General features: G+C 43.8%; 1 protein-coding gene across 1 annotated transcript in view; it reads right to left on the bottom strand.

The window, feature by feature from the left end:
• The window catches only part of TMPRSS3 (transmembrane protease, serine 3), an 18,197-nt gene extending 6,035 nt beyond the window's left edge, over positions 1-12,162 (bottom strand). The window contains exons 1-9 of the mRNA XM_014938055.1: positions 12,145-12,162; positions 10,943-11,087; positions 8,822-8,932; positions 7,832-7,948; positions 6,106-6,229; positions 5,015-5,140; positions 4,244-4,287; positions 3,326-3,491; positions 1,663-1,832 (exon numbers count right to left, since the gene is read on the bottom strand). Coding sequence (XP_014793541.1) covers positions 1,663-1,832; positions 3,326-3,491; positions 4,244-4,287; positions 5,015-5,140; positions 6,106-6,229; positions 7,832-7,948; positions 8,822-8,932; positions 10,943-11,087; positions 12,145-12,162 — 1,021 coding nt within the window. The remainder of the gene's footprint in view (positions 1-1,662; positions 1,833-3,325; positions 3,492-4,243; positions 4,288-5,014; positions 5,141-6,105; positions 6,230-7,831; positions 7,949-8,821; positions 8,933-10,942; positions 11,088-12,144) is intronic.
• Positions 12,163-13,148: the final 986 nt, after the last annotated feature.

The raw sequence follows: 13,148 nt of genomic DNA, 5'->3' as shown, positions 1-13,148 counted from the left end.
GTTCACCAAAAATATGCAGAAAAATTGGCTCTTTGTGACCTTTTTTTTAAAAAAAAAAAAAAAAAAAAGGAGAGAGAGAGAAAGAAGAGAGAATTCTTTTTAAAATTTAGCAATAATTTGTATGTCTCAATAAAACTTGCAGGAAACTTGTTATGACCACTACCCACCTCCCCAGAAATAGCCAAGGCATCTCTGCAGGTCTTTTGTCTTATGGCCAAGGTTTGAATCAGTACCTACTCCAGGCCTAATTAGTTTCAAGTATGAAGCAACAAAAGGAGGTGTTGGCATGTCAATAAACCGAAGAATGAGCAAACAAGAGCCACACCACCTCCGCAGCTGCTGGGCAGATCGGAGACCCCACGGGGCCCTGCTCAGACAGAGACATGGCCTGGGCTAACCACAGCAGGACTACACAGGGCCTCCCAACAGGTTCTGTCCAGCAGGACCTCCAAAGAGCCATGCATGCACATCTCTGCCCTCTTCTGAAAGGGCAACAAGATGTCTGGGGTGCTCTTCACCTCCCACCCACCGGCTCATAGAGTTTCAGCACCTTTCTGTTCAGGGGCGCGGAACACCATGTAATATAATCAGTGTTTGATGCTTTTGGGGACAAGCTGCAGCCTGTCAGGATGAGCTGGCACTTAGCAGAGGGAGGGTAGATATGAGGTGTTACTGGACAATTCCTAGTGGTTCATCCGTCCACAGCTCAAAGCATCAGGCCTCCAGATTGGAGCCTCCAAGATCCCTCAGGCTGCCCCCAGCCCCTCCCCGGGACATAGTGGGTATCTGGTTCAGGTGCAGAGCCATTACTGTTCTTGACAGCCTCTCAAAGTTATCACTGAGCAAAAGAAAACACCACTAGCTGAGAAATAAAACAGAACAAAATCAAGATTCATTTTCATTCAAAGTGGAAGTTTAAAGTATTTCAAGGGAATTGATTTAGGAACTGATGATCTAGATGCGTCAGAGAGCACCAACTCCCCTTCGCAGAGAGCTCACAGTGATTAGGAAGTATTGGCAGGTGATCATTTAAATTCATACAATATTATTATACATTATTTCACTTCACTAACTGTGTCAGCTGTAGGTAGCATCCTGCTGGGAAAATAAAAGTAGTTTTAATTTAAAAGCATCATCATATTTGAATCGCCTTTCCTTCTCTTTGAAATTTAAGCTTGACTTTTAGCTTCGGACACTGTTGGATCTCCCTATACTCACAGAAAGGACAGGATAAAAATCTCTGTGACCTCCGAGTAAAATGAGGTGGGGCGTTTATTTTAGATAGGAAAAATATTTAGAAAGAATAAAGTTAATGTTTGCCTATTATTAAATGCCTTTGGTAAGCCGGTACCACAATGGAGTGGGAACACTTTGCAGAGCCCTGTGACCCCCTGGATACTGAGTACAGAGGAGTTCCTGATACTGAGGCGGGGGTGGGTTTCTGCTGGTATAGACCAAACAGGGATTGCTGCCTTCCCATGAGAGCAGCAGGCTGGCTACATCTATGCTACACATCTCTCATCACTTTTAGAGGCAGCGGGGATCCACTGGGCTCTCCTGGGTCGGGTGTAGGGCACCAACAGAAATTTCCCTGTCTGTACTAGGAAAGACTTTTTGCTAGAAAGGTGAGAAAGTCAAGTGAAAGCTAACAGAAAGAATTACCATTGAGGGTAAGTGGTGCCGCCAGTTTCATCAATGCTATATCGTTTCCCATTGTCTTGGGTTTATAATTTCGATGGTATATAATTTTTTCCACTGAATATGGGTGAACCTGGGTGTCTTGCTGAGTCACAAAACCAACCTGCACGCTCCATGAGCTTGGCAAGTACAGGCTGAAACAAAGAGGTAGGAGAGAATGAAAAATCTTCAAGAAAACTCTCGGCTTTTCTAATTGTCTCCTGAGCTTACGAACAACATAAATCTCCCCAGGCAAATAGCTACAGTCTGCTGCACTTGCTTGCCTATCTATTAATGTTGGCTATGTTTTGCGTCTCATTTCAAAATATACAGAGAGGATGACTAATCTTAGCAACACCCTGGGTCACTCGTTTATTATCTGTGCAGCTCTCTACAAACATATGAGGGCTTTGCACTGGTCTACCTCGAAAAAACTGTCTGTCCTCCTACGTGACCTCACAGCAATTTATGCTGTCGCCTGTGTTCAGCCATTGGGCTAGATCAGCAGCACTTGTGGCAACGCATTTTCAAGGGAGAGGCTTTCCTTCTGGAAGGTGCTTCTGCCTCCAGTGCACGAGCAGCCACATCTTTCAGCCTCCAGCACGTGAGCAACTCCTCTTCTCCTGGCTTCACCCCACCAGGCTAGTGGTGGGTTGGCAGCAGTGCTGGGAAAAGGCTCCAGGGATGTGAGTTGTGTTAACAGCTCCCATCCCCATCAGACTTTGAACACACCACAACCAGCTGGGTTGTGCAGGACTAAAGGCCAAAAATGCTTAATTCCTAATTATTTTTATGGCAACACTGGGTTCTAAAGAGGATCAAGGAGAGGGATTTCTCTGTCCAGTCTCTTCTCTCCACTGGGTATAAAAGCACCCTACATGACTTGCTCAGAAGCAGGCATCCATGCTGTGGGCACCTAAAAGGGGTCAGATAAATTCCATTTAGCTTTATAAATGTCTCTGGGAGAGAGTGAGAAGAGCTATCCTGCACTATTGGCAACAAAAACACCTGGAAAACCAGACAACTCATTATAAATAAGTGAGAAGGCTATGTTTATAGTTACACAAAGAAGGGGAGTTTAAATAACTGTTTAGCATCTATTTACAATCCGAAGACTACTTGGAAGAGCACAAAAAGGAGCAGTGAGTATGTTGTAAAGGGCACTAAGCACAGTACAACTCACTACCACTGATTCATCCTGTCAACTTGAAAAGGTTGGTGTGATTTATTTTGCAGCTCCAGGGTACCAGAGCAGCAGAGTTCAAATTCCTCCTGAGCTGTTAACCTACATGCAATGTGCAGAAGTTGCAGATCAGGATAGCTAAAATCTAGCACTTAAGTGTTGTTTTAAGCTGATTTCTCAGGAAGAGAGGACTGCCCAGGATATCTGAAATCTGGGACCACTGATTTAGACCACTTTGTGGAGAGGTTTTTTTTCAATAAAGACTTGCACTGGTGCAAGAAGAGAGAGAGATGGTTTAAATGTTATGGAGCAAGCCAGTGAAATAAGGTTAATCCAGTCTCTCCTGCAGTTTGTTTTCAAGAGATTGCATTAAAACGTGTATTAGGCCTACCCTGCAGTACACACACACACACTCCCGAATCTGCTGCAAGTGACATCAGTGAGCAAGACAACTTAGGGACTTACTCGTAGACACAGTGGGCGGCTGTGATGATCCAGCGCGGGGTGATGACGGACCCTCCACAGAGGTGGTGGCCGTGGAACTGCAGGCTGACCTGCCAGGGCCACTGCCGGGGGGAGGACGCGTTGCCCCCGACGATCCGTGGCCCATAGCTGGCCCGGGTCCCGCACACTACCGGAAAGCAAAGACTATGGTCCCTGGGGGAAATGCAGTCATGTATTTGGTCACCTTCATCCCCTCTGCTCCCAGTCTTGCTGACGCCAGGTGGCCTCTGCAGCAGGATTGTCCCCATTCCCATGGCCCACATCTCTGGCTGTGGCTGCCACCAGATGTTTTTCATCCTCCCTCCCACCCTGGCAGCTGGTATGGGGGCTGTGGGGCTCACATCTCCTCTGCAATCATAGTGCTCAGCTGAGATGTAAAACCCACTGCTCTGCCCTCCTTAAATGCACAGGGTCCCAGGGGTCCACACATGTAGGCTGAAGCATCTCCTCTCCCCTGGTGATTATTTTTCTGTTGCTTTTTGACCTTTCATATCCTGATCTGAAAACTAACTGACATGGAGTAGTGTGGGCTGAAAGTTCAAATGTTAAGACAGAATTTCCCTTTCCCCACCGAGATGGCGAAGAGTTGGAATTACGGTATCACTCCACAGGCTCAACTCACAATCCTTAAACCTCTGCTTTCTACTTTGATTCTCACCAAAATGCTCCTGCTACCTGATGCTCCCAATCTGCCCTCCCAGCCTACTCTCTCCTCCTGAAATTCTTTTATATTTTATCTAAGAAATACAATCTTTCTTTGGAGTGATAAATTGACAGCATGGTATGCCCCTGAGTACACACAATTCCTCTCAACTCTTGCCCTGCAGCAGCAGACGAAGGACAGCTTCTGATTTTATTTTCACTTTTCCTGATTCTTACCCAAACATTTTAAGATGATCACATTGCCAGAAGTGCATTCCTCTCTAAGATGAAAAGACAGTGCAGTATTAGTTCAAATTCAGGAATACTGTGGGGCTTATTTTCAAAAGCAAGTCATATATTGAGGGAGACATAAAGTCACGTACTCGTCCAATCTACTTAGGGCCTTTAGTGGAAATATCTAAGTTAGGAGCATTTAGCTGAAATACTTAAGTTAGTAGCTTAAACACCATTGGGAGTCTGCAGACCATATGCCGCCCTGCTAAAGTGTGATTCACTCTTCCTCGAGGGGAGGCTTATCAGCATTTTTTAACATGTGATCTATAGTCTCCTTGGATCCATAGCTTGCTTCTCAGTGAAAAGGTAACTAAGAAAAACAAGCGATTGTCAGGAGGAAGAAATGGACCATAAAGGGCTCACAAGCCCCACTGGGAAATATCTAGGGATCTGTAAACTGAAATAAACTGCTCCACAACAGAAAAAGATAAGTGTCTAATGTCTATCCATTTGCAAAAAAAGGGGATCGTGGGACAAATAGGCTTTTCAAATAGCTGATTTTAAAGCCTCTGTAGATTTTAATGGGGCTTGGATCAGGCTCCTCATTCCTATTCCAGCAAGACTGCTACTGAACCTTGGTCTATGATGCATAACAACACCAACCGCTTATGAAGCACTACATGCCTGGAAAAATAGGCAACAATCTCAAGCGATTAGCAATTCTCCTTCTATTGATTGTTCTCTTTCTGTCAGGATGAACAAGCTGAGGCATACCTGAGGTTTGTTGCGTTGTGCAGGGATGTCGCTTGATCCCCTGATAACCAGTGGCTGAGGGACACAAAATGTCTTTGAAACTGTTTTTCGACCGCAGCCACAGGCAGGTAACCTGAACTCACGTAACTGCAAATAAACCATAAACACAGCTTCCTCAGACAGCATTTCAGTAATCCGTTTAAATAATTCAGCGGTTCTTCTAATGAAACCCCAATGTAGCAACCACAATAGTCAGATTCTGACACTTGATAAAGTAATCCTATCCTCCCCAAGAAACACTTCTTATAACGTGTGCATATTTTTACCATAATTGTGTGGAAGTCACACATCTCCTGAAGCACTAACAAGTTTATTGTCTCCTTTTTCTAGAGTTATGTTTAGCAGCAAGGAGGATGAACAATATGTAATTTTTTCCTGTCTTTTGTGTTGAACAATTGAGATGTGTTTTATCCTAAAAGAAACAAGAATTTATTCAAGGAAGCTTTATACTGCTAACTATAATATGCAGAAATCAGAATTACTCCATTGTAAGAAATAACAGAGCATCACTGCAAGTCACAGCTTCAAACTCTATCTCAAGTATGAAAGTTTGTGAAAGCATTGGTGCTTTTCCAGGAATGAGATCCATCCAGTTAGAACCACCTCACCAGGTTCTTCTCTAATTGTAAAGTGGACCTTAATTCCGAACAGATGTAATGGCATGAATTGCATATGCAATTTTCCTATAGAGGAGGTAAAAGAAATGGAAAATACTCATATGGTTTTAGTGTGTTTCTGATAGTCTGTAAGCTACTAGAGAGGCAAGTAGGATCCAGGCACCTGCACCCCATAGGGAAGATTTAACCAAACCATTGTATTTACCCATCATCCAGGATTTAGAGCAGTAATAAATGATATTTGCAGTGCATAGGTATTCAGGACTGTTTCCCACATCATCCAAAACCTCCTCCACCATGTCATTCACAAAGGTGGATAGTTAAGTCCTTTTCTCTTTTAAAGCACAAACGAATACAAGGTTTCGTCAGAAACCTTGTAATCTTCACAGTTTGTTCAAAATGCCAAATAAAGTTTCTTCCATCTTGTGTTCATACCTTGAGAAACCCAGGTGTTTGCAGGTAGTATTTCCATACTCCGCTTTCCAGTCGTCGGAGCAGACTGTTCGCCAGGATCCAGAAGTGAACACTTGCAGCACTGCTTTCTTGCCGCTCAACCTGACTTTGAGAGTCAGAGGAAAAAGAGCCTGAGTGAGTTGTGAAAAAGAACCACCAGGTGTACAACACGTACACAGCTGTGTCTATGCACCACTGTGGTATTCACTTTTCTTGTCTCACTGAGATTTTATGTAGAATTTTTCTACATTGTTTTTTTCCCCGCTTAAGGAAGGGAACCAAGGTACACTGAACTAGAAAAGCCAGGAGAAAAAAGCCTATCCTCATGGGAATGGATATGGAATGGTGCTCTAATGCAGATGGAGAAGGCTGCCTTGCCCTCCAGTGAGCCTCAGCAAGTCTTGCTGGTTGCAGTGAGTTGGAGATGAAGATGCTTGGCACTGAGGAAATCTAAGATCAAGATAAGCGATGAAAGGTGGTTGGAACTTCCTGTGCTGAGGTGGATGCACTTCCTCCCAGCCGCCCATGGAGTTTCCTGCCCTCTTCTCTCTGCTGACACGGGGCTGGCACCCCTGGGCTGATGGGTGGGTAGGGACTGGGGAGAAGAGGGATGCCAGGTTGGGAGCTCGGCTTCCAAGGACACTCTCCCTACGCCAGCCTGGCTCTGCTCAGCTCAGCACAGGCAGCTCTTCATGCCAGCCTGGCCGCAGGACTGAGCTAACAAGCTGTGCGGAGCTGCCTCCAGCTGAGAGACCAACAGCTAAGTCCTGCAGGAGGCCCAGACACAGAGCCATCCATCACCCACGGTCCCTTCATACTGCATGTCCCCATGTCTTCCTCCCCCCTGCCCTCTGCACCACGGCCGCTGCTGGGGCACGGAGACCTGGCTGGATGGGAGGCACCTGGAACTGGGACAGGGCACATCTACGTGGTTTCCACTGCCAGACGGGGGTTTCCCTGGGGAAACACACCCAAGGTTGAAAGCATTGCACAGGGGTAGCTGGGGCTGAAAGCTCACGGCTCTTTTTCACTCTCATTTCACAGAGGGAGAGCTGTGCTGCCTCCTGACCTGTAGGTACAGGAGCCAAAATTACAAGTCTGCTGATCTAAAAATCAGTTCCTCTGTTTACTAATACTAGACCCCTTTCCCTCCAGATGCAGAAAGCATCACAGTCAGCTTCCATAGCAGAGGACAGGGAGGGATGATTTCAAATGGCCCTGTGACACCATTACAGAGAAAGACTCAGACATGGGGGCATACATTTCACACCTGAACAAATTCCAACAAATTCCACAGTACTCAATGCACAAAAGCCAGAGCTGATCTTCAAAACTGGCACAGTGTAACTGTGTGCCAGTGAATGCAGGGGGTTCTGTATATATATATACCATAACACAGTGATGGCATACCCTGCAGGCAGAGGAAATACTACCAGTTAAAAAGATCAAGACTTTTAATAGAGAAACATGCCCAATATGGCAGTAAAAGTACTCGGCAAACATTAGATTTATCTTAGCAGCCATTTGTTTTATCACACATTGTAAATCAATACCTCAGAGAAATTGTTCCTCTGAAGCTGTGATTTAGATAATCCATCAGTCTCTATCTTTCTTGTCTCACCCAAACTCTCTACGACATGCATTTCTTGATAATGTGCCAGATGCTACAGGAGGAGGTAGGAGGGATTTATAATCAAATTTAAATTACCACATCCGTACTCATCCTCCCCTTCTTTACAGTTGAAGACACCATTGCACCTGGCTGATTTCTGGATACACTTAAAGGATGATCGGCAGCGAAACTTCCCAATGCAGTTGTATTGAACTAACAAGAATGAAAGAAAACACGGTGATGAAAACACACTTGGATGTTAATTTAACACTTCTGACTTCCATTATCTGGCCAGATTTCTGTCTTGCTAATAAAAAGACAACTCCTGTACTCTAGGAACTTTTGAAACACAACCTGGAGGTTGCTACATGGTGCTGCTAAACTCATCCATTAGTAATGACTTGTAGGATGCATCAGCCTTGCTCCCTGCACTGGCTCCTTCCCAGCTCCCTCAACCCAGTTTATGTTTCACTCCATGGTGAGTTTCTGACTGGTTCTTCAGTCCCTCAGCAGCAAGGCAAGGAGATGCTCACGAAATACGGCCAGTGCACCCTCTTCCTGAGGGGATGCCTCAGCCTCCTGCAAGTTTATCCCTGTTGCAGGTGTGAAGGCACTGCTCTAGCATCAATATATTTGGCACCCAGACCTGGGCAGGTCACACTTTCTAGTCACAACTAAACTCATTCTGCATTTTCTCCTCCTTTGTAGAGGTTGGTTGTGACAGGGGAAAGTTCTTTGAAAACAAACTTAGAGAAGTGAACTACAGGACAAAAATATGGTGTGTGTTACTTGCAGCCTCCCCCCGTTTCTAAACTCTAAGCTCACCATCCGAGAGGAATCAGCAAAGTTTGATCTTGGTGCTGCAGGTTCCCACTGTTGTAAGTATTACACCAATCTTCTCATGAGTGCCAAATCTATTTTATGCTTACATGTAAATAAAATTTAAAGCCATCACATCAACAAGATTTTTTATTTCAGCAAACAAGCCACAGTAGCAGTTTAATTCCATTCTAAGTAAAGGGCTCATGAAAAATTAAGCATTTGAATGGTTAAGCGAGAACTTAATGAATAACTAATTATACTCACCACCCAGGCCAATGGCAACTGCTAGGATTACTGCAAGGAATAAACCACAGATATACGGAAAGTATTTTAGGGAGACAAAAGCATGGCACATCGAAGGTGGTTCGATCTCTCCTAAAAACAGAAAGAACAGCTTCTGTGAAGGTAAATCAGCTTGAATTTGCAATGAAAAAGATTTATCTAGCTTTAAACTAGATGGCAGTAGTAACCCCTGCATACACTTCTGAGATGACTGGGCTGGAGGGATTCCGTTTCCCCAGCTCAGAGGCTGAGAAGGTTCCAAGCATTTTGGGGATGGCCAGTGCTCTCAGATACTCCTCCAGCATTTGCCTCTCAAGGGGTCTGAATTGTGCCCCTCCAGAGCGCCTGGCCTGTCCTCAATGCAATTGTTAATTATGTGCTCTAACTTTTTATTTTCATGGGCTACATCACACTGAGAGCTTTGGAAGTATATAAGCACCTCTTCTGAAAAGGTGAGACCCCAAAGAAAAATTAAATTCAAACCTGTTTTGTCTGTGTAATCAAACGTGTGTGCAGGGTACAGGCATACTCCCTGAAGACCTTAGAAAGCTGAAGAGGATTAATATATTCTTTCAGTAGAAGTAGCAAAGAACATGCTAGTTTGAGTCTCCTCCTTACAACTGTGCCTGACTGTGATGCCTCCTGACTCTTGTTGGTACCAAGCCCATGGTCCTGGTGCTCCCTCCAGCTGTAGCCCCAGCTGGATGCTACTCTGAGCACTGTGTCTGGAACAACGAAAATCCTGGGATGAAGCCGGAGGCCTCATAGCTCCGCCTTGTGCACTGGAGAGCTAAATCCCATGCGTGATGCATTCCTGCACAGTTGGGGTAACAGAGACATGGAAACAAGTAAGAGGAGCCTAAGGATTTGAACAGGAGCAGGGAGATTGGAAAGAAGACAGGACAAGCTAGCAAATAGATACTCAAGACAAGAAGGAGGAAAGTTACTGGTCCTTTTGGACTTGGAAGCAAGGTTAACTGAAAATGATAGAAAGCTAAATTTGCAAAAAAACCAAGACCCTCAAAGTAGAAGGTAGCTTGAAAAATGTGGGAAAAGGAGATCTAGCCAAAGTTTTGCTATAAAGGCAAGGACTGAACTGAGCAATGGCTCAAGGCTGAGTTTTGAGTTATCAAAGGTAAAAAAAAGCATCTAAAGTTAAAATATGCATCAGTAGTAACTGTTGAATACATTTCATGAACTGGACCTTGTCCTGCTCTCCAATAACCTCCATAGCTGACCTCAACTTAGTGGTATTTTCAATCTGGAAGAAAACAATAGATTCCACTGAAAATAATGAATGGTTCACTTGTGTGAAATGTATTCTGGTATACTAAGGGCAAACTATGGGAAAATAGCATACACAGCCCAGTCATGGGTACTCACAGGAACTGGCAGAACCTTGTCTTAAATTTTAATTCATGCGGCTCTTCACCCCCTCAGTCTTCAAGCTTTGAATTTGAGATTAGCAGGAAGTTACAATCAGTCAAGGATGAGGAGTGTCTCCCAGTGCTTATAGACTCATAAGCAAACCCCAGCCTGCACAGATCCTTTCAGCAGCAGCTGAGTAAATGGTTTTGGCAATGGAGTTGGTGTCTGGTATGCTAAAAATCTTACACAGCTCTAGTAGCTAATGGACTAGAAAATTAAATTACTCTAGGTTCATTCTTGATGTTCAGCCTATCTCTGTTGAATTTAATGGGTACTTTTGCCATGAAACTTATGGGAAGTAGCAGACATGCGTGCAATTCTTCCAAGGCTGCTGTATTGTATAAGTAGTTTTTTAATGGACCAATTTCCAGGTTGATAAAATTTCAAATAAGCCATTCAAAAATGTGTCTGAAAAGCATGGGCAAATAAATGCTATGTCGCTGAAGTATGTGAATAATCTGGCTGCAAAAAATGCTTTCACACACAAGTTGACACAAGATGTCATCACCTGTTAATATGGTGGCAAACCTCATGGCCCAGGGAGTGAGCTTGTGTTTCTTCTTTCTCTAAGTGATTGCTTTCTCTGACTGAGTGGGCAAGCATAGTTTTGCAAGGTTAAAGACCTACATTAGCCATTTAGATTACAAAGGTCAAAAAGCTGTGCAGTATCCCTACCAGATCCATCTGCACTGGGGTCCACTTTTGCTTGTGGTATGAAGAAAAATCTTTTGAAGGAAAACTGAACTTCTGACACTGGCGGTTCATCTTCCGTAATAGAGATGATTTCAAGACTTCCTGTAGTGGGATTTGTCTCTTGTACCTGGCTCAACAGAGAGGGGAAAAAAAAAAGAACATAATGATTAAACAAATTATTTCTATAAAAAAATCCAACCTGTCATCCTTCTCATGACATGAAGCGACATGTAGTTTTGCTTAATACTTCAGTTTTTATTCCATTTTTCAAAATTCAATACAGATACTCTGTGAATCCACAGACACACTTTCAAGAATGCTGTGTTTGACCAAAAGAAACCACCTTGTAAAATGTTGTCTACTTCACATTTGTGAGATGAGCTCTTATAATTTATTAGCTAGCAAACTACTGAAGTTACATTTTGTTCAAGTTTGTCTAAGCACCATAGCTACTTTAATGACTCACACCAGAAGTGTGAATCCATCCCTGCTCTTTAATTGCAACTGGAAACAGGAGAAAGACTAAAAAGCATATGACACCCTGCACAGCACCTGACAGGATCCTCGTGCACAAGCCCACTGAATTTTAATCCAGAAAACCTTTGATCAGTTTCTACACAATAAGAAACAAGGGAAATGGGATACACTAGAATTCAGGGTGAAGAGCTTTGAAATGCTAACTTCTGACTCCAGTTCTCCACACTGTCAGTGTCAAAAGGAATCAGATTTTTGAAATCACACTGGTGTGAAATAGGTCCAGGTTTGCTAAAGACAGTGGAGCTGGTAAGCTGTAAAAGCAGCGTAGGTGTTTGCAGAGTCAGTCCCAGAAAATGCTTAGCAAAGAATATGTGTTTTGTCAGCGAGGTTCTATCTTTAAATCGCCTGGAGTATCTTTTCACCTTTCAGCAAACAACTCCAATAAGGTTACTACTCTTTCATTGATAAAATTTCATATACATTTTAATGAACATAAATTAAATATTATATAGAATCTGCTATCTTTAAGGCAGAGAAAAGGATAGCTTGTTGTACATTATTTTTAAATGTTAAACAAAAAGGCTTCTAACCAGTGAGTAAGTTGTCCATGGGAAACAAAACAGCATTGTGAATTATACTACACAAAAGCTAAACACTGATGCGTCGGTTATTTAGAGGATACCACACGCTCCCAAAGCTTCACTCACCTCTTCCTGAGAAGTCATAGTTAAAAGCAAAACCGTTTTCTTTCTTCATTATCGAAAAGAAACCAAAAGGAAATTCTGAGGTTGCTAAGCCAGTCTGCTCTGGAAAGGTTTCCACTGAGCCTCCCGCGGCTGCCCATTCAGTCATCTGTCGCGTACAGCATTATGGCAGCAGCCTGTGTAATTCAAGCTGGTGAGGGGTATCGGGTGGCCCCGGGTGGCATGGCTACAGAAAGGGGAAGATAAAAATTCAGCAGGCTTTTTTTTTTTTTTAATTAGCCTAAGAGAGACCAGTAATATTGTAGTATTTGCAAACCTTTCTGCAACACCCCCCCGGCAAAGGAGCACCACGAAGGGCCCAGGCTCGTGCTCGCTCATCTTTTACCAAAAGTCATGCAGGGGAGAAGAGGAGTCTGCATCTCACCATGGGTGGCAGAAGGCAGAAGCCCCAGATGTTTTGTCTCTTCTGCTCACATGGCCCATAGGCTCACCTTGGTCTTCCTTCGCTTGATTTGCCCTTTGGTGTGTGCTTGCAGCGCACACTTAAAGAAGGATTTTGAAAAAAGGCTCATGCTTCAGTTATGGAGAACTCTTCTAGCTAAATATTGCACAATATTTTGGAGGTACTTCGCAAGCAGCGTTGCATATTTCTGAAGTACCAACTCATTTGTACTCTGGGATTTAGAAAATGAGAATGTTCTCAGCTTCATAAAATGCTCAAGAGTAGCAATAATTTGGTTTGGTTTTTATTACTAAGAAGAAACATGACAGTGGGGAAGGTGCAGGGAAGAAGGAGGAAACATGAAGCAAAAAGCCATGTCAGTGTAAGTGCAACAAGGGTCCCGAGAGGGCAGGGGAGAAATAAAGATTGTCCATGACAAAATCCATCTCCCTGGAATGTGGCTGCGATGAGGGAAGCTGTTTAGTCCCATTGTTGTGCACGGTGGAAACTGGCACTTCCAAAGGACAGGATGCCTTGCCACATTCCTGTAAACTGTTCACATCTA

Source organism: Calidris pugnax, unplaced genomic scaffold (genome assembly GCF_001431845.1).
Source record: "Calidris pugnax isolate Ruff unplaced genomic scaffold, ASM143184v1 scaffold25, whole genome shotgun sequence".
Taxonomy (NCBI): domain Eukaryota; kingdom Metazoa; phylum Chordata; class Aves; order Charadriiformes; family Scolopacidae; genus Calidris; species Calidris pugnax.
Note: the sequence above shows the minus strand (reverse complement) of the source record. Positions and strands in the feature narration are given on the sequence as shown.